This window comes from Branchiostoma belcheri, unplaced genomic scaffold (assembly GCF_001625305.1).
Source record: "Branchiostoma belcheri isolate BF01 breed outbred unplaced genomic scaffold, Haploidv18h27 scaffold15, whole genome shotgun sequence".
Classification (NCBI taxonomy): Eukaryota; Metazoa; Chordata; class Leptocardii; order Amphioxiformes; family Branchiostomatidae; genus Branchiostoma; species Branchiostoma belcheri.
In genome coordinates, this window is record NW_017802935.1 from 1,669,357 (window position 1) to 1,697,310 (window position 27,954).

At 40.9% G+C, this 27,954-nt stretch overlaps 2 protein-coding genes across 2 annotated transcripts in view; one reads left to right on the top strand and one right to left on the bottom strand.

Annotated features, from left to right (window-relative positions):
- Window positions 1-46: 46 nt before the first annotated feature.
- Window positions 47-4,733, bottom strand: LOC109465187. The gene is made up of 6 exons (XM_019762334.1): window positions 4,606-4,733; window positions 3,705-3,832; window positions 3,024-3,229; window positions 2,431-2,608; window positions 1,382-1,491; window positions 47-256 (listed from the first exon to the last, which is right to left on the bottom strand). The coding sequence occupies exons 1-6, from the start codon at window positions 4,731-4,733 to the stop codon at window positions 47-49; spliced, it is 960 nt and encodes a 319-aa protein (XP_019617893.1).
- A 3,238-nt stretch (window positions 4,734-7,971) lies between these two features.
- The window catches only part of LOC109465188 (peroxidasin homolog), a 66,067-nt gene continuing 46,084 nt past the window's right edge, over window positions 7,972-27,954 (top strand). The window contains exon 1 of the mRNA XM_019762335.1: window positions 7,972-8,795. Within this exon, the coding sequence (XP_019617894.1) occupies window positions 8,626-8,795 (170 nt within the window). The 5' untranslated portion in view covers window positions 7,972-8,625. The remainder of the gene's footprint in view (window positions 8,796-27,954) is intronic.

Here is a 27,954-nt window from a genome sequence, read left to right on the forward strand (position 1 = left end):
ACAGACACAAACAGATAGCAAAAAAAAATATAGGACTTTACTCCTCTCACAGACTCACCTCTGTTGCACTGGAACCTGGCAACCCACTTGTAGAATGGGGGCGGCCCCTCTCTAAAAGTTCTGTGAGATCTGTCTCCTGATTGGTCAACCTCACATCTGCTGGCTCCACCGATTGGCTGAAAGACATGTCAAGGGACGTCTCCATGGTGACGACAGTGGTTGACTTGTCGCCCACAAGCAGCTTCAGCATCTCCGTCTAAATCACCAGAAGGAAACCAACATCAGGAAAACGAAGAGCCTTAATATAAGTTTGATACCCGGACGGCATGACAAAAAATTGTAACAACATCAATTCCAATGTCCGAATCGGGTATTAAAATTTTCAAAAGCCGTATGCATAACACAGGTGAAATGCATTCTATTTATTCTACAGAACTCATAGGTATCATATCAATTACTGTATAAGTCTTTGTCATGTGCAACTGTTTTTTTCTAGTTGTTCATAATCATATAATATATAAGTGTTAATGAGTTCTGTTTAGTTCATTATTAATTAGTGACGCTGAAGCAGAGTGGTGAATGTCACTCGAAACGTCCGGATATTATCTCCATAATTTATCCAGTAGTAGATTTTGAATTTCCTATGAGTATTGTTTACCTGGATGTCTAACCTTCATCAACGTATTCTATAGAACATTTGAATTAGCCCGTGTGAAAACCAACTACTCAGTAGAACCCTGTATGATATCGCTAAGTCATCACACGGGCCAGAACACCCATATCGAACATTATCGCGGCCCAGCTGTGACATAAAATGGTTTATGTCCTACCTGGGCCGCGATTACGTTCGATACGGGTGTTCCGGCCCGTGTGATAACTAGCGGTACGGCCCGGGGGTTCTTTACGCGTACGGCCCGGGCCTTCCAAATGTTCCATAGAACGATTCGAATGCGTTTCGGCCTAACCGCGTGCACCGATTTCGAAATTCGAATACAGGATCCGGACGTTGGAATTGATGTTGTCGCATTTTTTGGGTTTAGGGACCAAAATTTTCGCTCATTTCGCATTGAAAGGCACAATTTTCTTGGGTGGGTATGACATAAATAAAATACAACACGGTGTATTCCGCATCACCCTCGGTCCCAGCCCTCCCGCGGATTGGATCTCCCTCCGGCCTTCGGCCGTCGGGCGATCCGACCCGCGGTCGGGCTGGTACCTCGGGCGATACGGAATACACCGTGTTGTATTCTATATTTATCTATCCATACTAGACTTTTGAAGATCTAGAGTAACTTGGTTGTATGCCAAAAAACAGTTACTCAAGAAACTGGATATGATTTTGGAAACGGTCATAATTTGCTTGTAGTAACAGTAGCCTTACCTCAATCTGTGTTTGTGGCAGTTCCAACACAATGTATCTAGAATTGTTCCTACACCGTTCTGCTGTGGCTGGGTCTGCCTGGAACTTTTCCCTCACTCTCAGGAACACATCTGTACAGAATAATATTATAGGAGGCAACAGACTTAGCAAAATTCAGTTGACCAGATTTACATGTAAATACCCTTGGACTTACGATGACTGTCATACCTGAAATGAATGATTGCGTTTGATGTCTGAGAGGTTGATACAAATTTACACCATGTTATAAAACCAAGAAATGATATATAGGATTTCTGGGCCTTGGATATTTAAAAATTATGTGTAACACTTGAAAAATTCTACCCAGATGGAAAACATAGAACTCTAGCACTTATCTGCATAAATCTATTGAATTAAAGTTCACTCAACTCATAACGATAGTTGTTTCTTTTGTCCGATTGAATATTTTTAGATGAGTATAAAGTTTTACACAAGGGAATAGCTGCTTTTTGTCAGTGAAAGTCATTGAGTGAATGGCAAAAAGTAGTGGATGTTACTTGAAACGTCTTGTGGATGATACTTGAAACTTGACAGTAACAATTTCCTTGTACATTGATGAAGGTTAGACATCCAGGTAATATGTGTCTTCACTTTATTTGCATATCAAGCAATACTATCAAGCGAGACTAGGATCATTCCGTGACGTCGTCGAAAATTTGGAGGTATGTACCTTAGGATTTAATAGTCACTGATTGAAAGAATTATATTTCTGAAGCAATAGTTAGTGCTTATAAACCTGCATTTCACCTCTGGTCTCTCTGTCATCAATAGTCACTGATTGAAAGAATTATCTTTCTGAAGCAATAGTTAGTGCTTATAAACCTGCATTTCACCTCTGGTCTCTCTGTCATCACTGACGAAAGGTAGTGGATACTAGCTGAAACGTCTGACCGTTTCCCAAATCATATCCAGTTGCTTGTGTAACTGTTTTTGGTGAATTCCCTTGTATTTCTCATTACCTGGATGTCTAACCTTCATCAAAGCATTAAGTTTTCTATCCCTCTATTTACCTGCTATGTCAGAAACATTGCAGTGCTCCAGAAACTTGTCGTAGGCCTCCCTGATTGGTTGGTAGTCGTCCCTGGGGGCGTGGCCTCCTGTTGTTGCTAGGCAACCCAGCTTGTCCTGGGTGAGGTGACTGACAACCTCGAGGACATCGCTGGCCTGAGCTTCAAATGAACCGATTTTCTGGAGGGTGGATAGTAAGGAATTGAGTTCTTTTGTTTATGATTTCAAAATGGCCATTCAAAAGTCTAAACCATTGATACAACTACAACCAAGGAACAATCAGTCTGTAGCACAAAATAGCGTTAGCCTAATATAAGGCTTTTAATACAGTACTACTTTCGTCTAAGGTCACAACTAAATCACCCATTACGGCATGTAATGCTGTGTCAACACAACTAGACGCAGCAAAAATCAGACATACCTGACTTTGAAAACTTTGAAATGAGCTTTATTCTTTAACTGACCGTTCTAGAATGTTCTTTAGAACAGGTAAACAAACTGTGACATAAGAATGGTATAGGTCCATTGGATTGGTATCACCTTTGATGTTATATGTCTAAGTTAACAGTACATGTATTTATAGCTTGATCCCTACCTGAGAGTTGAGTTCAGCCATACAGAGCTGCAATGCCACCAGCTGGTCATCAGGAGTCAGGACGGTTTCTCTCGTGTTCCTCCTCAGTCCCAGACTCCTGTACCAGCCCAGGTAGACATCAGTCAGGGATAGCACAGGGTGACTGAGAGAGACGCTAGTGCTAGCGTACTGGACTGGGTTTCCTATCACATGCAGCTGATGCTGATCTGTTTGGGTACAATAGAAAAAAATATAAATGTATATTGCAATCGCCTGATGATCATGCTTTTCAGAGAATGTAAATGAAATACCTGACCAACATTTGAGCATGTTGGCTGCTTTTCAGTATACAGATTTGAATGTTAGCAAGAGTATGCAAGCAGACATCCGTTGTAGTAAGTTGCAAGAAGCCATGTGCACCAAACTATAAGTACTAGTAAGTAGTACAGACGCATTTGTGGATTTGAACATTGTCATTGTCTGTGCTTGGCTGCTTACTGTGAAAACTTCTTCACACCTCCTGTTCATATTCTGAGCAGTGATTGAATAAAAAACACAAGTGAATTGTCTTTTCGGGAGTTGCATACAGGTCTATCTGGAAAGGCCAGGTGTTACCATTGAATGAGCTAGTAAAAGCAATTATGTACTAGTACCTCACACTATGTTATACACTGTGATAATAATGATAAAAGAAAGTTGTACCTTGTGTGTTGTGGCTTGCAAGCTGCTTGGCAACAGCATTGACGAACACACTGCAGTTCTCGGGGTCCACATTCTCCAGGTATAAAACACCACCAGCCATGTTTTTCCCTGCCATGTAGTCGTGTGTCCTAAAATAAATTGAAATTTGTCAAGTGAAGTGTTAAACCTTGAGAAAACGTTGAAGAATTTGAACCAAGTGAAATCCAGCACCTTAGTCCTATTCCCAGAGACCACGTCTAGCGAGAAAAATCTAGAACGACATTAAACAATAAAATTATTTGTGAAAATGTGGAAGAGGTCTGATACAGTGATAGGATAATTTAGCATGGCCACTGTTGCAGGGCTTCTCTGCTTGTTGTCTGATCATATGGACTCTACAATAAGACTACAAGGAAGAGAAGCCATGCAACACACGCCGTGGCTTAACTATGATAGGATTATACTTGTCAGGCTAAATGGCCACCAACTCTGGTTTACAAGCTAAATTTGGAGAGAAGTTGTTGTCTATCGCCACGGCAAATTAATGCCATATCTTCAAGCGAGGGAGTGCTACGACAGTTTGTACTTTGACTCTATTTTATCATGTGATAATATATCGAAGAAAGAAGAGGAAGAGGAAGAAAATAACCAATTAGCCTTACAAAACAAGTGGCGAACGAGTAACTTCTTTGTGTCCCCTGAGCTTTGTTTTGAAAATCAGTGTGGCCGACAGCTTGGCAAGCCATGCAACCAACCCCCATAATTTTCCCGTTCTTAAACTTAAAAAGAAAACGAAATGTGGTCACAACCTGCACCAGAAATGTACACGCTACCCTTTAGGAAACCGACAAAAGTTCTTTTTGGATATCTACCTGCACAAAGAGGCCAAAAAGCAGCGACGGAAGCACAGAAATCACCTCACCTCGGCAAGCTCAGCAGTTGTTCTCGCGCCGTGAACTTTGACCGAAGTTTAAATTTCACGCCGAACCTCCCTCCCGACCAATCAGGTGCCGGGACGACGCTCTCGTTCGTCGTCTCGTTCCCAGACATTTTGAAGGCGGACCATCACGACACATTTGCATGTAAGTTAGGCCACAGCATGTAAATTTTATGGATGACATCCTCCACAGACTCCAACTCTAATGCGAGCGGGGCAAAAAAAAAGAAGGCGGGCCAAAAAAAACAAGGTTCCTACAGTTTTTTCTACTAGATTTTTGACTCAATATCATTTTGATTCAGTGGGAACATCACATATACACAGCCAACATTACATATCACTGCATCAAAGTAAGAAAGAAAACATTTCATCAGAGTCTTTTCTTGTCTCCTCTCTTCATATTTATCGCTCATCCACTCTCCGGCATGGCGACAGACTTTTTTTGCCAATTTTCGGCACATTGACCACTGTCAGAGGGCAACAAAATTTCTTTTTTTTTCCTCCAAAATCAGGCGAAAATCAATGCGCGCTGATGTTTCTTTCCCAGTCAAACCTACAAGGCGGCCAAACTCCCCTGGCAAATATTATCCTATATATAGCCATCGTATTTAGTTTGGAAGAGACTAATATTCACGTCCCAACTCCCATGTCCCTCCGACTTGACGAGAGTTTAAAGATCTTAGTCGAGCCTTGCCAATTTCACACTAGTTTCACACAACCTCTCCTTCCGGCCTCACAATCAGCCCTTTTTACTTCGAGTTTTTCTACCTGGCTTCGGGAGGCGGCTGGCCAAATTGGCCAAGCACTAAGGGAGAGATACGATTTACATGCCGGGGCTGGTCAGCTAGAAAGTACAGTTTGCCACAAAATGTACTCTCTAGCGGACCGATTCCCTCGGTATGTTATATTTACGGATTTATAAAGGAAGCGTAAAGATATGAAATATGTTTATGTCGTATTGAAGCCCGCTGAAAGGTGCATGAAAGGCGGAATTTGCCTTTCAGCAGCCTTTACGAAGTCGTAAAGTCTACTGAAATATTTTCTCAACTTTAATACATGTACTACATATTGCGGAAGGTTAGCTTAAATGGCTGTTGTCGTGCTGTGCTCTTTATTTGGCCAATTTCTTGTATTTCCGGCCGCCTCCCGAAGCCTGGTAGAGGCTACCTCCAGTTGACAGCGGTCTAGTTAGCGCGAATTCCCGGGGATCCGCAAATGTTGAATCTAACGCGGCTTGTCGTGAGCCAGTGGGGGTTGGCAGGGCGAGATTGGAACCTTTCCCATACACAGATGTCGTCTTTTTGTTTGTTTTTCTTGGACTGGTGCATGGTCCCGTCTTGTGTTTGGGACTGAGAGTTTGTAGTATTGTACTGAACTCTATAAGCAGAGGTTTGGGTTTTCGGCTTATTTTTGGCGTGTTTAAGGCTTTGTATCGGGCCTTTTTTGCACTGGTATCTTTTTTGGGTTGGCGTAAAAAGATACCAGTGGTATTGCAATTATAAAAAAGAAAGCCCGATAAAAAGCCTAAAAATACGCCCAAAATAAGTCAAAACCCAAACTTCTGCTTGGAGAGTTCTGAACAGCCGGACCTAGCTGTCGTGTGCAAGTGCAGGTAACCTAGGCAACGCGTTACGACGTTACTGCCACATGTGTGGTATGTCGTCGTTACTCTCCAAGCAGAGGTTTGGGGTTATTTTTAGCGTGTTTTTAGGCTTTTTTTATCGGGGTTTCTCTTTTGCACTGGGTTTGGTAGGAAAAAAAATTCAGTGCAAAAGAGAAACCTCTATAAAAAAAGCCTAAAAACACGCTAAAAAGTAACCCCAAACCCTGCTTGGAGAGTATGTCGTCGTCCGATTTCCATGCCGTAGAATTTTCACTTTCAAACTGTGACAGAAACAACCGCCGACAGAGATATAAGCTTGGCTTTTCTGTAACGAGACAGTTGAAGTTATATGTAGCTGATGTAGGTGGCGCTTTTGCGACGAGAACACCCAAAGTTTGAGGCTATTAAAGTTTGTATCCCTATCCTCCATCAGGCTTCGGGAGGAGGTTGGAAAGAGTAGAAATTGGCCAAATAGAGAGAGGTAACCTGCCGGGGGAATTGGTCCGGTTTGCGGCAATGTTTTTTTAATGTAGATAAGCGAGCGACTAGAATATTAACTTTCAAAACTTCTGGTTTTGAAGTCCTAAAAAACTGCATTGGGCACCTTTAAATCTCCATGATCTTACATAGATTTATGACAACTTGCGTACTGAGTCTTGGCACACGGATTTGGATTGACTCCAATATTAAAGGTGGAGGGACAAAAATAATAAATACCCATAACTTCACTAGCTTTTGATGTGGGAAACTATAGACTGATGTCATGTCGCGTTTCTTTTTCTATATCCCTGTGTCGGCTCGTGCCAAAAGCGACAGGTTGTGCGTCAAAGTGTGTCTGGCTGGTTCTTTTGTTTTAGGTACCTTATAGTTAAAGTTTATTATAAGTGGTCTGTAAGTACGGTTTAATTAAAACATAGCCTCTACCAGGCTTCGGAAGGCGGCTGGAAAGAATAGGAATCGGCCAAATAGAGAGCTAGCATGCCAGGGGAGTTGGTCTGCTGGAGAGAACAGTTTGCCGTCTCCCGAAGCCTGGTAGAGGCTAGGTAGGTTCAACGTCTCTTGATCTGCCGTCTTGTCTATCCAGACTATAGTAACGTTACTAACAATGTCCTATATGATGTCCTGGATTCTAAAAAACGAAAAAGTTTTTTTTTACAACCCACGTTGTAATATACCGTATATTCTGGTGCAGACTAGTATGATCCGGCGCTGGGTTGTCCATTGGCATGGTGATAGCATGGGGGTATCCCCTGCTCACTGGATGCATATCAATTTCACTTGGAGCATACCATTATCATTCAGGGGCTTTCAAAGAATTATTCATACTAGTTACTACATTTCTATATAGTTTAATTAAACTTTACACAATACAAATTGATTACATAGCTAATTAGTATCAAAAAAGTGTTTAAAATGTACCGTGTTGTTTTGATAAGAAGAATTAAAAGGGTTAGGTGCCCCCCTTCTTGTAGTAATCCACCCGTCCCCTATTTGGGACTTGAGGGGGCAAAGTTGGCCACACGGTGTGGTGCCGGGGTAGTCCCGTACGGTCCCGCTCTACTCCACCAGACTTCCACTCTCCTTTGTTGCCGATTCGGTCCCGTTTTTCGCCGCAGAAATCCTGTCCAAGCTTCGAAGATCCCCCGTAGACTTGCTCAACTGTGGTCTGCGGTTTTGGTGACTCAGGCCGCTAGGAAAATTATCGTTTGACTGACCGGCGAGGGCTCGAAGAGAGAGAGGGCAGTCAGCTAGCGGTGCCTCCAGCCAGCTCTAGCAAGGCCAGGGTTGACTTGCGGTCACAACGCAACGTATCCCGCTGGGAACCAGGATTCCAAACAGATACAGTGTTGCAAAGATACAACAACAAGGACCAGGCTCACATTCTAGTGCAGTCCAGTGCAGTCTTCTCTCCAACTCTAAACTCCACCCACGCAACCAGAGACCGACTAACTGCCAGCGGGCGCAACCTTTTCTTTTACCTGACGACTTTCTTGTTCGTGGAGAAATTTTGAACTCGCTGAGAAACATCTGTGGGCGGCGCAGACCGTTCCTTCTTGACTCTGGCGGCTTCAAATTATTTTCCAGCTCGGATTTTACGTTCGCAAGAGGCGCTGTAGGTTACTGCAGTACGTAAATTTGCAGCTGCAGGCCTGTGCTGGCTTGCAGTTCGCTGGAGTTTAGTTTGGGGTTTCCACAATTTACATCTTTGTTGTTGGGTGCGAAGTGATTGTGTCAATTTTCTGGATTCCTACCAGCCGTGTGTGTGTAGTGTGTGTGACTCGGTAACTCTCTGGGTCTCAAGTCAAGCCAAGAGTTCTTCCAGGATCGTGCCCTCCTTGGATTTATAGCTGGTTCACTCAAGAAGTGGAGGTCAAGTCTAAGAAGAACATCTTGAAGCCAGCATGTTGGGAGTAGGAGGAGTCGGGCTCGTGCTGGCCACCGCAGTGTTGGCGCTTGTTCCCTCGGGGAGCGAAGCTTGTCCCTCCCGATGCCTCTGTTTCCGGACGACGGTGAGGTGCATGCACCTTCAACTGGACCGCATCCCGCAAGTGGCGCCTACCACCACCATACTGTAAGTCAAATTTTATTAACTTTCTCACATCTCAAATATTATATTATATTTTCTTGATCTTTATTCGTGACAACAAAAAGCAAACCTTACAGCAGGGATGCGACTCCCTGAGCTGAATTGCAAAAAGTTTGCGTGCCAAATTTTTACAAATTACAACGCTCAAGACAGGCAACATATACAATCCTTCATATATATTTTTTAAAGACCTTTTTGTTGTTGGGATGTTAAAAAAGAGATAACGTACTACTAGTACTGGATAATTAAATAAATAAGGGCGGTGTCAACATATTTGACAACAGAGACCCGGTCATAATGACATTTGTGACCTCGTTTCGAGTGGTGGACAATTTTTCATTGTCAGAACTTTTATTTATGTGCACAATTTGCTTGCGAAAGCTTGCAGAACTGACATCCGAAAAAAAGAGTGTCGTCTGGCTGCTTTTTGTTTGTCTCTGCTAGTTTACTCAAGTTTCACGGCGACTTCCAAGCGTTGCAAGGGCTCAAATACCTTTTCTTTTGCCCGCTGTTGCGCCCTTTTGGTTGTGAAATCGCTCTATTGTTATTGTAATTGATCGTCCGGAATTGCTAAGTAGTATTTGAAAGAAAAACAAACAAGTTCGTGCTGACCAAACAAAAGGCGACTATCACCCCTCTTGTAATAGTTAATTGATATATTTCTATACAATTCGAGGCCATATCTATACCACTTCCCTCTTGTCAAGTCTAGTTTTCAAGTCACTGAAGTATCAAATATTTGTTGGGAGACCATGTTATCGACAAGTTGACAAAACAAGCGGGCTATCGTTTAGGTAAATTTGCTCTTTCTGCCCCGGTGAGTACCTAGAATACGAAGCAGGAACACTGTCAAAAATACGATATATATATTTAAAATACATACAATTGTAAAACATATATGTTTAATAAGAATATATATACACTTTTCAAAACAATATATGTATAGTAAATACATACAATTGTAAAACATATATACTTAAAAAGAAAATATATATACATTTTTCAAAACAATATATAGATCTTAAATACATATAATTCCAAAACATATATTGTTCACATAAAGTGGTGTTCCCAAAACCCCTAGCATATGAAAACATATATTGTTCACAAAAAGTGGTGTTTCCAAAACCCCTATCATATGAAAACATGTTGTTCACAAAAAGTGGTGTTTCCAAAACCCCTATCATATGAAAACAGGAAGTGGTGTTTCCAAAACCCCTATCGTTTCTAAACCTATATATGTTTTCAGTGCACGCGGTAACACTGTCAAATCTCTCACCAGAGTTTCTAGCATGGGCGACCACACTACTTTTGTGGGGGTGAGAGAGAAAAAAAAAGATTTTTTTCGCCAAGGTTCTTCCCCTCTTGTCCAGTGATTCTTAAAGCTACGCGTAATTAATTTTCATTCCAAAAAGCCTTTTCATTCTTGTATTTTGGTCAGATCTTTGCATATAAGTCACACTAAAAATAGGGGGCGCCAAGGCCAAGGATTGTTACAGAGTAGATTCTTCCGATCAGAACTCTTCCTTTCGCATAAAAGTTGAGATTTTCTAGAATTTTTTAAAGTTTACACTTTTGACGGTTTCATCAGAAGATGCTCAAGTGTTGCCATTGGTTATATGGGAATAGAGTCAATTCTGCGTCACCGTGTGGGTTGTTATTGTCATTATTTAGAAATGTTTTGAATTCTTTGTTATTGTTTGTCTAAGAAATTTCATGATATGGAAACATTTTGAATATCTTTTCAAGATTCTAAATAATTCCCTGGTTTTGTAAAATGTTTAAAAATATTCCTGATGTGGAATATGACATTTCCAATAGTTTCTAAAAAATATCTACCATTTTTTACCATTATTTCTAACATTTTGTAAAAAGGTCAGTGGGCTGGGAGGAAGTAATTCACACATCCCTGTGAAGTACAGGCTAGTCTGCCTGGGTGTCAGGCATTGATGCCTAGCCTTACAACAAAAGAGCCACCAGTGTCCAGCGAAATCTAAAAATATACAGAAGAAGACAGAAGAGTCGGATTAGCACCTACTTTTGTGGGGCAATTACCCACATCTACCATCTGGTTATTTGTTTGAAATATTTCAAATAGTGAAAGAAACACACGGATAGCTCAAATCTATTCTAAATAAAGAGATCTTTGTACAGCCACTTTCAAAATGTTTCAGAAATATCTAATAATATTCAAATTTTAATTTTCAAATTTTTAAAAAATTTAGAACTTTTGTTACTGGGGTATTCTTTTCTTACAAACATGGAGAAAGAAGCCACACGGTGACACGGAATTGACTCTAAGCTAGTCATGGCACCAAAAGAGACCGTAAATCAACAATATTTGACATACATTTTATTGTAACTCTTAAACTTTCCATGCCACAATCTTAAAATTTTCAGGATCTTAGGATCAAACAGTTTGCCACAAAGGTCTTTAATTACATGTTTTTGTGTACAAAAGTTAACACATTGTTGCTAATTACGCTAATAAGTACATCTAGTCTGTGTAACGCAAACTCTGGCCCTTCCCGCAGAGTTTGTGTAGTCTCTACCAGACTTCTTTTGCGGGGTGAATAAATCGTAGAAATTGGCCTAAAAAGGCTCGACAGGGAAATGGAGCTTCTCTGGCCGGCTACCTTCTTTGGCCAATTAATACTTTTTAGGCCGATTTCTACGATTTATTCACCCCGCAAAAGAAGTCTGGTGGAGACTACATCCAGCCGGCCCCCGAGGGGCCACTAAAGCCGCGGACGGCAGAGATTTGCGAAAGGAAGAGTTCTGATCGGAAGGATCTACTCTGTAACAATCCTTGGCGCCCCCTATTTTTAGTGTGACTTGTATGCAAAGATCTGACCAAAATACAAGGATGAAAAGGCTTTTTGGAATGAAAATTAATTACGCGTAGCTTTAAGAATTACTGGACAAGAGGGGAAGAACCTTGGCGAAAAAAATCTGTTTTTTCTCTCTCACCCCCACAAAAGTAGTGTGGTCACCCATGCTAGAAACTCTGGTGAGAGATTTGACAGTGTTACCGCGTGCACTGAAAACATATATAGGTTTAGAAATGATAGGGGTTTTGGAAACACCACTTCCTGTTTTCATATGATAGGGGTTTTGGAAACACCTTTTGTGAACAACATGTTTTCATATGATAGGGGTTTTGGAAGCACCACTTTTTGTGAACAACATGTTTCATATGATAGGGGTTTTGGAAACACCACTTTTTGTGAACAATATATGTTTTCATATGTTAGGGGTTTTGGGAACACCACTTTATGTGAACAATATATGTTTTGGAATTATATGTATTTAAGATATATATATATTGTTTTGAAAAATGTATATCTATTTTCTTTTTAAGTTTATATGTTTTACAATTGTATGTATTTACTATACATATATTGTTTTGAAAAGTGTATATATATTCTTATTAAACATATATGTTTTACAATTGTATGTATTTTAAATATATATATCGTATTTTTGACAGTGTTCCTGCTTCGTACTAGAAGTCGTTTGCCTTGCTTGTGGATTGGTCATTGTGGTTTTTCGGGGTCGTGTAGTGTCTGTATAGAGCTGTTTTGTATCCCGTTATTTGTTGAGCTAAAGTCCGGAGGGACCTTGTCGGGTGCAACCGGCGTCTACTCCAGATAAGTGTAGTGTGCCCGCTTCCGATACAGTCTGGATCTCCAATTACTCGTTTACCTTTCAAAAGACTGTCGGTAAAAACTTCTTTATGTGGCCGGAATTTATGTATTCCTGTATGTATGATTTGTTTGCTTATATTAAAGTAGAAGAAGAACTTTATTACATGGCAATTGTAGCAGGTACAATGTATGACAACTTGTTCCAAGGAGTACCCTTTTCTAGCCTGTTTGCTTGCACATACAAATTATGTTTCTGGAAATTATGAGTAGAGTAGAGTAGAGTAGATCTTTCGTCTCGGTTCAAAATCATATCCAGTTGCTTGAGTAACTGCTTTTTGGCGTATCGTATTACCTGGATGTCTAACCTTCTTTGACGTATGTTTCTGGAAGTTGAAGTACAGCCAATATGTAAACAAATAAAGTAATCTAAGAGAGTAATCTACTTTTATTGATAACAGTGATCATGAGTATACTACAGTACATATATTTATGCCGATACCCTTGCCCTGACAACAGTCTGGCACCCAGGCTACTTATACCTTGGCAAGGATGCCAGTGTTGCCATCTTTTCTTTATCTTACCTTGTTCCTTATCAGTCATCATAGGACAAGGTCTCTAGGAGCTAGCCTGTATACTAATAACCCTAGGAACAGTCTGGCACCCAGGCTAGCTAGCCCTGGATCTGAGGAGCTGGCCTGTATACTGGCCCTGGCAACAGTCTGGCACCCAGGCTAGCCCTGGAGCTGAGGAACTAGCCTGTATAGCGGCCCTGGCAACAGTCTAGCACCCAGGCTAGCCCTGGAGCCAAGGAGCTAGCCTGAATACTATATTCTAGCCCTTGCAACAGTCTGGCACCCAGGCTAGCCCTGGAGCTGAGAAGCTAGCCCGTGTACTGGCCCTGACAACAGTCTGGCACCCAGGCTAGCCCTGGAGCCAAGGAGCTAGCCTGTATACTGGTCCCAGCATCTGTCTAGCACCCAGGCTAGCCCAGGAGCTGAGGAGCCAGCCTGTATACTGGCCCTGGCAACAGTCTGGTGCCCAGGCTGATATATTTGTAGGAGAAAGTTGAAATGACAGCATGGCAGGAGTCCCCTTTCTGGCCAGTGTCAGAATGTCAGAGGGAGAGCAGACTTGTCAGGAAGTTGTGATGGGGGTCGTTGGTTGCCATGGTGAAATGAAAACTTGCGTGGGGAGAGGTCAGACGTTTTCTGCTGAGGGTGGTGACTACATGAAACTCAAACCTGTGATCTGGGCACAGGTTGTGTTATTACCTTCGCCAAGAAGGTTATGTTTTCAGTAGCGTTTGTCTGTGTGTGTGTATGTATGTATGTGGGTTTGTGTGTGTGTGGTTTAGCAAGATAACTCGAGAAGCGGTGGATAGATTGGAATGAAACTTGGTAGGTGGGTAGGTCTTCATGAGACCTAGAAATGATTAGATTTTGGGCCCCCTGGCGGCTTACCTAGGTACTGCAGCAGAACTAACGGTTTTGATATCTCGTGATCTGGACATGCTAGGGTCACGAATTTTGAAGGGCAGATAGCTCTTGGGATAGGGAAGAAGTGACATGAGTTTGGGTCCCCTAGCGGCTTGTTCTGGGACTGCAGGAGCATTTGTTGAAAAATTTTCGAAGGAGGATAACTCAAGAACCGGTTGACGGATTGTCGTGATTTTTGGTATGTAGGTAGTTGAAGTGATGCTTGACATGATCAAACAACAATTATGCAAATCAGGGGCTAATTTGCATAATTAACAAGGAAATTCTATAAATCTTCTTTATTCGATAATAGAACTATGAAACACTTGTGACATCACTTGTGAGAACGAGAAAAAACATCTGGGGATATAGATTATGTAAATGAGGACCTAATTTGCATAATGAATGGTAAATTTTTATAATTTCATAGTTGTGACTGTTGGGAATTTCATACTTGCCACATTTGGAAGTTAAGTGAAGGTGAACATCAACAAACATAATTTATTCAAATCATGACCTCATTTGCATAATTTATGAGGAAGTGCTATAATAGCATTTTTGTTAAGATAAGGCTGTCATTGGGTGGAGAATATGATCAGCTGATATAGTCCATGCAAATGGGGCTCTTATTTACAAAATCAATGATTAAAATTGTATACTTTGTCAACCACAAGGGTTAACATCATTTGGCGAAGGTATGAGATCGTGGAACTCTTGTTCCAATTCCAGCCTCTTTCAATTTTGGGACAACTCATTTTATGGTGACACTGACAGGGCAAGATTTTGGTAACTCCCACTTGCAGCTTCAAGAGCTTGTCTGCTATCTTGGTTAGGTTAGTGATTATGTGAAACTCAAACCTCTAATTCAGTCAAAGGTCATATTTTTACCATTTCTAGCCTCTTTCAATTTTGGAATTCTTGAATTTGGAACTCTTTTTTTACCTGACAGGGCAAGATTTGGTAACTCCCACTTGCAGCTTGTGTGCTATCTTGGTCAGGTTGGTGACTATCATGTGAAACTTAAACCTCAACTTGGTCACAGCCTCTTTCAATTGTGGGACAACTCTTTTTCCTGGCCTCAAGTTGGATTTGGCAACTCCCACGAACTTGCAGCTTGTATGATATCTTGTAACTAGAGCTCACAGTGCAGAGGTTGCTTCCTGAGCTGCTGTTGTGGTTAAATTTTATCAGTTATAACATTCAGAACCAGATACTGTACAGAAGTCATTTGTTCTTAGCCTGTGTGCCATCGGTTTTGTAACAGGGCACCTTGTACTTGCTAAACCTGAAAAAAAGTGGATGGCTCCCAGGTGACATACTACAGCTTACAGTAGTATGAGGGTCTGCAGTGGGGGGGGTTGGGGGAAGTGGATTACGAATTACGCAAAATTTTTGCCGCCGATTATGAATTACGTTAAAGTGTCAGAACTGATTACGACTTTACACTTTGCGGCTAATGTACTATTACAAATTATGTTGATTTTTGGGGAGGCTGCCTACCGATTACAGAGACTAAAATAGCCTGATTACACCTCACGAAAAAGGGCATGCAGGCCCCCCTGTATGGCAAGTCCTACTTGCATCTTGTCTGGTTTCTTGTAACAAGGGATAAAGTTAATACCAGAACTTCCTTCCTGAACTGGTGTCGCAGTTATCAGTTTATAACGTTTTGAATCAGATACAGAAGTCACTTGTTCTTAGCCTGTGTATGTGCCATCCGTTTCGTAACAGAGCTCCTTGTTGTTACTAGCCCTTCTATCTCAGTAACAAGGGATAACACTAGTATAGAACTTCCTTCCTGAATTTGTCGTGTGGTTTATCAGTTTATAACGTTTTGAATCAGATACAGAAGTCACTTGTTCTCTAGTGACAGCCCAGGATTTCATTATCAGTGTTTTAAGTTAACACGTTTTCAGTTTTTCACATGCTACAGCTGGCTAGATTACTGACCTCGGCGAACTGCCCTGTCTCCGGAATTCGAAGCAGTTGTAAAGCGAATCATGATAGAGAAGTTTTTACATTTTTTGAATAGACAAGCTGACCTGGTCCAGTTGTAGTATCTCACTACTGTGTTGCTGGGCTATACCATTGGTATGGATCAAAAGTAGTGCTGCGTACCGGTTCACTGGACTTGGATCTGGACTTGCAAGAATGTTTAGGTTCAAGTCCAAAAAAACCTAAAAGTCAAGACCCGAGTCCGGACTTATTACCATAAAAGACCATTTCACATACCCCCTTTCTTTCCAAACCACCTAAAACCTTCCGTAGATTGCAAAATCTTTGCCGCAAAATGAAGAAAACATTTCCATCGGGCATCATCAAGTACCGGCCTCCATGTTATGTGGCCAAAGTTTCACCCAGACAACATTGCAAGGTTGCCAACATGCAATTTTGTATATGCCATGGGTGTAGGTCTGGACTTACAAGTCCGGAACTGAACCTAAACCTCTGGACTTGAATCCGGACCTGAACCTAAATGTGGGTTTAGGTATGCAGCACTAATCGAAAGGGTGTATATTGGCAAACCTTAATTGGATTTCAGGTAGCCTGGTTACCAAACCTATTATAGCTCCCGAGTCCTACATCCTCTTGCGGACTCGGCTAGATTTCAGGGTCACGGAGTCAGCGTATTTGAGAGTGATTCAAAAAGCGATGCATGCTTTGGCAGGCCTTGTTCCCAAGTGAAAGCTAACAGGGTGCTTCATGTTTGTACTTGGCACTACACAGGCTTTCGTGACAATGAAAAGGGGGCAGGGAACAAATCTAAAGAAAAGCAGACCCAAAGGATCCTAATAGAATTTAGACCAATTTCAATTAGACCCATTTTTTGGTCTTTCTAGTTCTAATCGACTTTGAAATGTTTATTCATTTTAGTGCAAAAGAAGCCTGTGAAAAATTCCAGAACTGTTTGCAAGTATTAAGTACTTTCTTTTTTTTACATTTTTACTCAGTAGATACAACAATGACTGATCAGTGTGATGCTTAAAACTTCCAATAGATCATATCTATCTGAAAGTTGTAGAAACTGATTAGTAGATATCTACCCTCTGTCCAGACAACACCAGACTCACACAGCATGTTTTGAATCCGGTGTAATCAAGGGTCAAGTACACGGGGTGTAGAGTTTCACACAACAACTTGTCTGTCTGGTTTTTGTAATCTCCGAGCAGATCTTTCAGTGGTAAAGACAGTGCAAGACAGTGTCCAACAGGCATGCAAGATGCTATCCGGTACTATGGGCCACCGTTGATTGGGGGGGCAGTCAGAAAATGGTACTTAAAGGAAGAAGGTCACAGTCTTCCCAACCAACCTTTATTTGGAGAATATAGTTTGTAAACTGTCCAAGTTTCTGGGACAGGCAAAGAATCAGTAAGTTTATGATCAAATATTCACAGTCAGACTCTGAAAGATCAACTACTTAACTAGTATCATCATATGTTTAAAGTTTATTATGTTATTGTCTTCGTCAGAAGGACTATGAAATTGTCTCGCCGGAGTTTGGGGAACTGCGGATTTTGCGATATAACTCTGGAAGGCATGATTCGACGTCCATGATTTTTGGCAGGCATATTACCGCTGTTGAGGCCAAAGTCAAGTACAAGTTTCGGCTTCGTGGGGGGTCCGTGCGTCACGTTAGTGCACCTTTTGTGTTTGTGGCTTGTTAGCAAGATAACTCAAGTATTTGTAAAATGTTGATTATAATTCTTGGTGTGGTGCTTACTATTGTTAGGACCAAGGTTAAGTTCGTTACTGAGCTTCGTGGGGGGTTTCGTTGTGACTACAGGGGGCATTTTGTTCATTTTTCTTGTGAGCAGGATAACTTTTGTATGTGTGGATGGAAGTTAATGAAATTTGATAGGCATATTACTGTCGTGGTCTCCAAGATTGAGTTCAAAGATGAGAGTCGTGGAGGTCGTTATGTCCCCGTAATAGGACCTTTTGTGTTTAGAAATCCCCCACCTACATCTGCTTGGAGACAGCCGACAGCTGGATATAGCCGGGGAATTCCATTATGGGATGGGATCAAATGACGTTACATTGAGGGATTGTACTATAACTTCAGCAGGGGGAGGATAGGTTGGACATATGTCAGGTTAATTTCTACGGCCACACCAAGTAATTGCTATGGATGACGTCCACTGGAGACCTTAAATCTAATTACCTTAAATTTAAGGCAAGCGCACAATAAAAACACGAAGGGCCGGAAAACGAGGTGCCTAGATTTGGAATATTCTAATTGTAGAAGTACAAATGTTAGGACACAAAGAACACAAGAAACAAGTCTTCTATTTGTCATAAAGACAAATTAACAAAACAGCAGTAGTCACCCTGTTCTGATTCTTTCCTTTATAACATCTTCTCTTATTATATTTTGCGGCGCTGTCGGGACACTTTCAACACAGTAAGAATTTCTTGAACGTTTTTTTCCCAGTAACAGTCCAAACTCAAATAACGTAGGGGGGGGGGCTAACACGGGTGACGACGCTTCTGTATAATCTGCGGCAAACCGTTTCAGGCTGTTCTGTACCATAAAAATAGTACAGAGATTCTTTTGGTCTTTAGACCAAATTGATTATTAAAAAGAGTGAAGAATACGCATGTTAATTTCTCTAGAACGATGTACCTCTGACGAAGACATGAGATCTCCGACCTCTAGTTCTCAAATGGCAAAAGCTTTTCTGACATGAAGAGCTTGTAATATATAAAAGAACTGTAACTCAACAGAGTTTATCAATTTACATGTATCTGGAGCCCACCAGATCTATTCAGCATATGTAGCACTCAAGGTTAACACAACAATTCTTAAATGGAAGAAACATGTATCAGAAGGAACATGCCCTTGAAGTACCAGTATCAGTAGTACATGTAGTAACTTTTGAGTGTTGTCTGGTTTGCAAAATCACTATCTGTTTAAACTGCAGGTTAACGTCAATAAACACGAGTTTCCTCCCCAGTTTAGGTAAGGCATCAAGTTGTGTACTGAAACAGCAGGTCTGTTTACAATATTATCACCGAAAGCTGTGTTTCTTATGATACCAGTAGTAACTTTTGAGTGTTATCTGGTTTGCAAAATCACTGTCTATCATAACAACAATAAATGTAGGATTCCTCCCCAGTTTAGGTAAGGCATCAAGTTGTGTACTGAAACAACAGGTCTGTTTACAATATTATCCCTGAAAGCTGTGTTTCTTATCCAGAACAACTGCCCTCCAGAGGAATCCTTTTCCTCTGCAAACAGCCGGAAATCACAATTGTTTTGATACAGCAAGATTAACGATCTGCTCCTGCCTAACGTTTGACCTGCCAACCTCTAAAATGATGCCAGGAGTCGAGACATGTTGCATGTTTCAAGAACTCAAGCTGGAAGGCGTCATTTTTGTACACACAGTATTTTCGCGCTGGTTTTAGGCCTAGGAAAAAATGTTTTATTTCCTGTTTCCTGACAGACCCTAGAAAAATCTGCCGACCCTAGACTTTTTTGGGGGTGGATCCCTGCAAGGAACATAATTTTTTGAGCCGGTCGACCTTTTCTAGCTCCATGCCAACCTCTAAAATGATGCCAGGAGTCAAGACATTTTGCATGTTTCAAGGAGTCAAGCTGGAAGCCGTCATTTTGGAGGGCCTGCACGCCCTTTTTCGTAAGGCGTAATCAGGCCTTTTTAGTCTCCATAATCCATAGGCAGCCTCCCCAAAAATCAACGTAATTCATAATAGTACATTAGTCAGAAATCAGGTCTGAGACTTATGATTAAACTAAACTAAATCAAATTAAATGTAATTCGTTATCAGCGGCGAAAATTTTGAATAATTCATAATCACTACCCCCCCCCCATGCAGGCCCTCATTTTGGTCTATACTGTAAGTACATAAGCTTTCGCGCTGGTTACGTTTTAGTTTCAGTGGTTTTAGTTAGGTAGTTTTTGCAGTTTTTCCGGTGAGCTCTTACCACTAAATCGTAACACCGCGAACATGTGTACTGTACCTGAACTGCGAACTTCAAAAACATCATTTTCTCTGCCACCGCAAAACAAAACAAGAATTCCGAGACTTCATACCTCCATGAAATATGGGCTTAATATGTAAATGTAAATTTCTTCTTTAATTATGCAAATTACCTCTGCATTAACATGATATATGCATCACTTTTGATTAAGTTACAGATGTCCCAAGTATGACATTCCCATCATTCACCATTAAGAAATCATAGAATTTTTGCATAAATTATGCAAATTAGGTCATCATTTGCATAATTAGTATCTGTTGATGTTCTCCCTGCCATAGATTACATACATTACATGTATGAAAGTAGTATAATGTAAAACACTGTAATTATAGAATTTCCTCATTAGTTATGCAAATAAAGTCCTCATTTGCATAATTTGCAGTTAATTCTGTACATCTCTCTCTCAGATACCTACACACCAAAAATTATGAAAATATGTTGTTCCTATCTGGACTTATTGGCTTTTAAACATTTCGCCAGAAAGTGCCCTGCAGTTCCAGAACAAGCTGCTAGGGGGACCAAACCCACACCACTTATTCCTGACAGGAAAAGCTATCTGTCACCAAAACATCAAGACCATAGCATGTTCAGGACAAAAGATACAAAAACCGGAAGTTCTGCTGCAGTACCAAGGTCATCCACCAGGAGGCCCATATTTGACCTTGACGTTTGTCTTCCTAAGACTTATCAGCATACCAAATATCATCACAATCCATAAAGGCGTTATGAAGTTATGCTGACTACAAAGTTGCGGAAACACACACAGACACACAGACACACACACAGACACACAGACACACAGACAGACGCCGCCAAAAACAATACCTCCATTTTTCATGGAGGTAACCACTACAAAGGTAAATGCATTTACAGTATAACAGAGAACAGACCCAAACTTGCTTGGGTAGGTTGGAATGTTGTCCGATTCAAAGTCATTTATGTTTTGTCAGATACCAGTATCTAAAATTGTTTTGACATACATGTACCCTAGGTGAAGTCCAACTTATTGTATAAATGGCACTGTTTGTAAATACATTTATCATCCATAAAACCACCATAGATTCATGAAATAGAAGGTAAATGCATGCATATGCATTTACAGTATACAGACCCTTGCCTCGGTGAGTTGGAATGTCACTAGATTCTGAAGAGAATTGTGAGAAGCAGAACTCCAGTCAGAAGCTCTAAAGAAAGTTGTGCAAAAGAAAACCCTTATATCCTATAGTATACTTTACCAACCTGATGAAACTATTTTCGGTCACTAGATTCTCTAAGCCATTTCTGCTGTCAGTTTCTGGTACCTATACCCAAAGTCAAGTCCAACTTCTTGTGTAATTAGGATGACACCTGTAAAATGTAAATACATTATCAATCATCACCTATAATTTAATACAAAATCTTGTCCCTCAGTGTTCCCCTTGATATGCCTTTTGGCCCTCGAGGTCAGAGAGGTGGTCCTCGGTTTATTTTGGTTTGTACTTCTTGGGAGCAAGAATTCTGCCAGAGTGTGACCTCTCACCCCTGGTAGAAGCCCCTAAAAGTCTGTAAGTGCTACGGTGGTGAAGTACGGCTTTTGAAATTGTCAGAAATGCCATTATGGTTTGCAGGTGAGGCCGAGGGAAAAAAATTGTGTGTTTCCTGTTTCCTGACCAACCCTAGAAAAAACTGATCGGCCTTTTCTAGCTCCATGATCTGACACCTTAGTGATGAAATGTTGTAAAGTAAAGAAGAAAAAAATTGAAAAAAAAACCCCAACTAATCCCTACCTACGGACCCTGAGATTTTTTCAGGACTGAAACAGGAAATGTGTTTTGTAGGAATTTGTTGACCCTTGAACCTCTCCCCTGCATGATGACCACAATGAAAAGCGGCCTGTTGGCCGAATTGTGTATTTTCATCAATAAATAAAGGCGCAAACAAACAAACAAACGTAGCATTTTTTTCTTAGGCCTAAGTATGATAAGAAGTTGGAGCTTGCTACCCGATGTGCCATCAGGCACAGGAGGAACTAAGGTCTAAGGTAAGGTTAGTGCGATGGTGGTGAAGTACAGCTTTTGAAATTGTCAGAACTGCCATTATATGGGCTACAGGTGAGAGTGGAAGTGGTCGGGAGGCTGTGGATTTGTAGTTAACTACAAATGTGTAACGGGCCAATCGGTACCCCTGACTCTAATCGGCCATGACATGGGCAAGGTCAAAGGTAGAGCCGCTGAACTTATTCAGAACAGGCCCGTCATCACCCCTCGTTCGCTCCGGCAATATTTCACCCGGCTGAAAGCGAGAGTTCAAAGCTGGTAAACAAAGAGAGGGGGGAAGGTTGTCGTTATGTCACCTTCAAGTCTTTGCCAAGATGTAGAAAGCAGTCGCAAGGTTGTACAATGACCTCTCAGGGTATAAATCCCACGCAGTGGCTTTGAAGTGCTGTATCTTGCCGTGTTACACACTGGAGTTAGTGCTGCGTACCGGTTCGCTGGACCGGTTCCGGACTTGTAAAAATGTTTAGGTTCAAGTCCAAAGAAACTTAAAAGTTAAGAACCGATTCCGGACTTATTACAAAGCCATGTCACGTACCCCTTTTCTTTCCAAACCACCCTAAAACCTGCAGCTTGCAAAATCTGTGCTGCAAAATGAGGAAAACATTGCCATTGGGCATCGTCAAGTGTCAGCCTCCATGTTGTGTGGCCACAGTTTTTGCCCAAACAACATTGTAAGGTTTCCAACATGCAATTTTGTATATGCCATGGGTTTCAACTTTAAGTCCAGACTTACGAGTCCGGAACTGAACCTAAACCTCTGGACTTGAATCTGGACCTGAACCTTAATGTAGGTTTAGGTACACAGCATTACACTGAGTGCAGTAGAAGAATGTTCTACTCTCTGTTATTTTCAGACAGGGAAGCGCATCTATCAGAAAAACAATAAATGCCTTGCACATTTAGAAATAGAAGAGGGAAAGAAGTGATAAAGACACATTTTATGGGCTGAAAATGTGGTTCATAGACATGTGTGGGGTCATGAACTGCTGCTCTTTCCGTTTTAATGATCTTCCCTCTGGTTTTACTAGGATTGTAACGATTCTGTATCAGCCTGTTTTATCATGTTATCATCCTGGGTTCTTTCTTTCTGTGTATAATGGATACCTTGCAGGGCGGCCAGTAATCTCAAACCAGACATTAGCACGCAAGATCATTAATTTTGACAAAATATTTATGGCCTAGAGGTTCATAAAATTTCCAACATACATGCCAAAACTGTTTATTTGTTTGTTTGTTTGTTTGTTTGAGCAACCTCAGAAGTTCAAGGCTTTAAGGCTTTAAGTGAATGATTAGTGGACATCCATAGTACCAGTAAGTACCAAAGCATGTTACCAATTCCCAACATACATAAACTGTTTGTCTGTTCTGTTTGTTTGTTTGCTTGTTTGTTTGTCTGAGCAGCCTTCGACTTTTAGGCTTTAGCCTGAGTGGACACTGGACATCTATAGTAAGTACCAAAGCATGTTACCAATGTTGCTGTGTCCTCACAAGGGAAGCATATCCGCCAGGGAACAGGTGAACAGGAAACTAGCTGCTCTCATTTTCATTTAGAAAGATCCTCGGTATGTGCCTTCTTAATTAGAGGGGGCTTTCATACTCTTAGGGGGTGTTTTCTGTGGAATGCCGGAGAAGTTTTCTTTTCACAGAGATAGACTTCTGTAATTCACCTGACATCACAGCATTGTCAAACACCTCAGAACAGGTGTAGGTACCATGTACTGATGTAGCATAACAAAGGGCTTGATGAAAGACCACCTGAATATGCAGGATAATGCAGGTACAATTGGAGCAGTGCAGGTACCGTGTATGTGAATTTCTGTGATGTCTTCCTGTACTAATGTTGCATACCGGAATGTTAAACACAACTTTCGGAATTCCTAAACTTTCTGTAGAGACAGCCTGAGAAACCAGTCTGTATTTCAATGACTGCACCCACACTACCATGTAGTATAAAGTTCTTATATTCCCTGAAGCAGCAAAATAGGAGGGTAAGAAGCTGTGAAGGCCCACAGTGACAGTGAGCTTGTAAGGCATTGCTGTGTAAGCAAATGTTGGGACACAGTTTGTGACAGAAACAGGCAGCTAGGAAAACATAATGATCTACCTGAAAGACTGTCTGTTTAAGAAGAAAAATAAACAACCAACCACAAGCTTTTTGTGGCCTTAGAATTTTAAATGCTGATCTTGCAATTTAGAATACCATGCCCCTGCTTTAGCTTAAGGTCTCCATCATTCTACCATGGTTTATGTGACAATACTGTTGAGTGTTGTACTGTTGACAAAGTGTTGAGTTTAGCTGGTCAACAGGCAGCCATTGTGTCAGGCCTTGTACCTGAAAGAGGCACCTGGCTGCATAAACAAGTCAGTAGGTAGGGACTCTGGTATAGGCCATTGAGAAATGAAGAGGAAATGATACATCAATGTCATGAACATTCGATTCCTTCCATTCATTCCAGGGAGTCTGACAGGACAATATTTATCGTCATACTATCATGAAAGTTCATCTGTGTTGGTGTCGTTCGTCCGTCAGGCTGACGAGGACCGCTGTGTTGGTAGTTACATGTTTAAAGTTAAAACTTTTGGTCCAACACAAAATGTTCTCTCACCCAGAGCTTGCGACCAGTCACTCTGGTCTTCCTCAGTAGACTGACCCATTGAGGCTTGTCACATGGCTTCTTTGAAGTGTGACGTCAACACTGGGTGTTGGACCAAAAGTTTTAACTTTAAACATATTTATTGTCATGTATTACAAAATCATTTTGGGCGCCAGGGCCCTGTATATATCAGACTGTTGATGTATACTATTCAGTTGTTACTTAAGAGCCCAACAATTGTTGTTTTGCACATACAGTACTATCTATATAGCACCCTGTATAGGTACGATTTGGGGGTATTTCTCGTGTAACGCATCACACCGCAGCAAAACACAATGAATGCGGAAGTAACTACGCCACCGCAGGTCAAAAAAAAGTTGGGGGTCTATGACCTAATTGAGACATGAAGTTATTGAAAATATTGTGTAAAAATGCCATCAGGACAAATTCTTGAATGTGTTGAAATCAACTTTCTATACAACATGCAGTATACATGTTATGATGTAGATGCACAATTTGGTGTGAGTTGATTTGTGAATCAGAACAGAATCTGATAGAAAACATTTTGTTCTGTAATTAACACTGGTCACCTCAATTTTGGAATGTCACTTTCCGAATTTTGAGACAGCTATGTTGAAACCCCTGATTTTCAACTTTGTTATTCCTGGATGTACAGTGAACTTTTGCATGCCATTGGAAAGATCATGCTATCTTCAGTACCAGGTTGCTTTTTTTATGGTCAGAATGTACAAATTTATCAAGATATTTGACTTTAAAAATTGCAAGCCTGGCGGTCTAGAACACACACCGTCATGCCCAGCAGCTTAGCCTGGCAGTCCTAAACTTTAGCCCGCGGCCTGAGTTAGCCAGCCCGCATCCAGCCCGCATCCAATTAGCCTCATGAACACCCCATGAAAACCACTGAATTAATGAGAATTCACATTTTCACACCTGTGTAATTAACAAGTTTGTGATAAATTCATGAGAGGTCTGGGCTCAATGGTTAGCCCGCGGGCCTGAACAGGCCTGTCGGTCTGTGGACAGGCTGGGCTGATGATTAGGCCTTATGATAGAGAACCTTCAGACTTTAAACACCAAACAGAAAGTGGGAAACAAAAATATGCTTCCAAATTGATGCTTCCAGATTGATGATGGTTTACACTTCACTTCATATCACTTCATATAAATAAACACCCTTCACATTTTCAGCTAATATTTTCAATAAGTGATTACATATTATTGACAAGTATGATGTACAGGTATGAATGATGATAACTTTCATGAATATTCATTTTGAACATTTTCTGCAAAAGCTTCAGAAATTTCTACTGGAATAATTTTTCCTGTACATGGGAAGAATTGTTCTGCTATTAAGACTGCAAAAAGTCTCTTTCTAGTAGAAAGCTTTTTGAACATGTTTGAGGAGGTGGATTTTGCTCCTGCTGTGCTACCTGGGCTGATACCTGGGCGGGGTGTAACATTTGTGTAACGGTTATGACTAAAAAAGATCAGATAGCATCATAAAAGACCCTTGTCTCAGCAAGAACACTTCATATTAGACCTGATTGGTTGTGGTGTTGGAAGCCAACTTTTGAGGACACTTCATGGTCACTTACAGTTTCTGTTTGGCAGGTATAGTCCAATCTGTCCTACTATGGATGGGCAAGTCCCCTGGCCAAATCCCTTTGAAACATCATGGGGGTAGAAATTTATCTTTTTTTTTAAAGAATGAAGACTTGGCTAAGTACAGGTCTCAACAAAACAAGATGAATGGACATGGTTAACAGATAAACAATAACTCCATGGAAACATTTAAATCAAAAGGAAAACATTTGGAGTTTTAGTGCCATAATCCTGCCATGTATAAGCCTCAGCCGATGTACACTGAAAACATAAAAAGCAAGGAATCGATCCTCAATTTGCAACATGAACTTGCTTTCAGTGCAAGGAGTTGTACAATGCTTTAGGAAATTCATGTTACATTTTCTTTTGTAATTATTCTGTTCCTGCACCTTTGTCATGCGGGTCATACCTCAGGTCACCTATTGTTCCAGGCATGCAAATGACCACTGTCCAATTATCAAATTAGAGAGTCTGGTCGGGCTACCCTGACATGGGTGCACTGGCACTGGCTCAATAGCCCGAAAAATATCCTATCAGAAAAATCTCATGACATTGTAATGACAGTGTCAGATGGTGGGTTCACACGCTGAGAACCATGTCTTAGCCAAATCTTTCTATCCCACAACTAGTTTGTAGTGTCATGATTAGATTAGATTTAGATTATGAACAAAAAATTAATGATGAGAATCTTTACAGGATTTGTAATAAGTCTAAATTACAATTTAATTGGAAGTGCTTGCCCAAGGCCTAGAGTCAATTCTATATTGCTATATTCCACATTACAAATTGTAACCATTTCGAAAAAAACACAATGTTTCTAGATAATTTCAAAGTATGATTTAAAAAAGTAGAAAATTTTCTAATTGTTACAATATTTGTGAAACATCTCAAATAGGTCATATATATATAATGAAAAGAGCTGTTCATTCAGTTTGGATATTTCCCAAAATTTAGGAACAGAACGTAAAATGCTTGTACAGCGCAGGATGTACATGTATGATAGCAGACCAGGTAGCCTGGGTGTAAGAAACAGGGGCGAGCTGTAGCGCCTATAACCCCCCCACTGTTACATGGGTACCAGACTGCTGCCAGGCTAGCTCCTTGGCTCCTGGAGGGCCAACATTTGCCCAAGGAAATGTCACCATAGAGTGATAATAGACATCCCTCAATAAGCCTATGAATTACATTGTAAAGGCTTGTTATCCCCTAGACACAAAGAACACAGTTTCTTTAAAAATGGGTGACAAAAGGGGAGGGGTGGTGATTATGATAAAATTAACAAGTTCTAACTTCCAAGCAACAACTTGAAGTTAGTCTCCAGTCAGAATCTGATCAATGTTAGACGTGTTTACAACTGCAGAAAGGGGATGCTTTTGCAATGTCATAAGGTTTTCTGATTGGATATTTTTTCGGGCTATTGAGCTACCCAGTGCAAGCTGCAAAGACTATGTCACCCATGTCTGGGTACTAGTAGCCCGACCAGACTCTCTAATTTGATAATTGGACAGGTATGAATGATAACATGCATGGAAATTAATTTTGAAAATTTTCTTCCTGCAGGAAATTTCTGCAGGAAAAACCTACTAAGACATTGTAGATTCCTGCAGATAGAATCCTTCCTAGAAATTTCGGCAGGAATGACTGATAATAAAAATATACAACTGTTAGGCCACACCAATATACATGTAATGTAGTCTCCACCAGACTCCTTTGCAGGCTAAATAAATAGTAGCAATCAGCTAAGGCATGGAGGTAGCTCCATGGC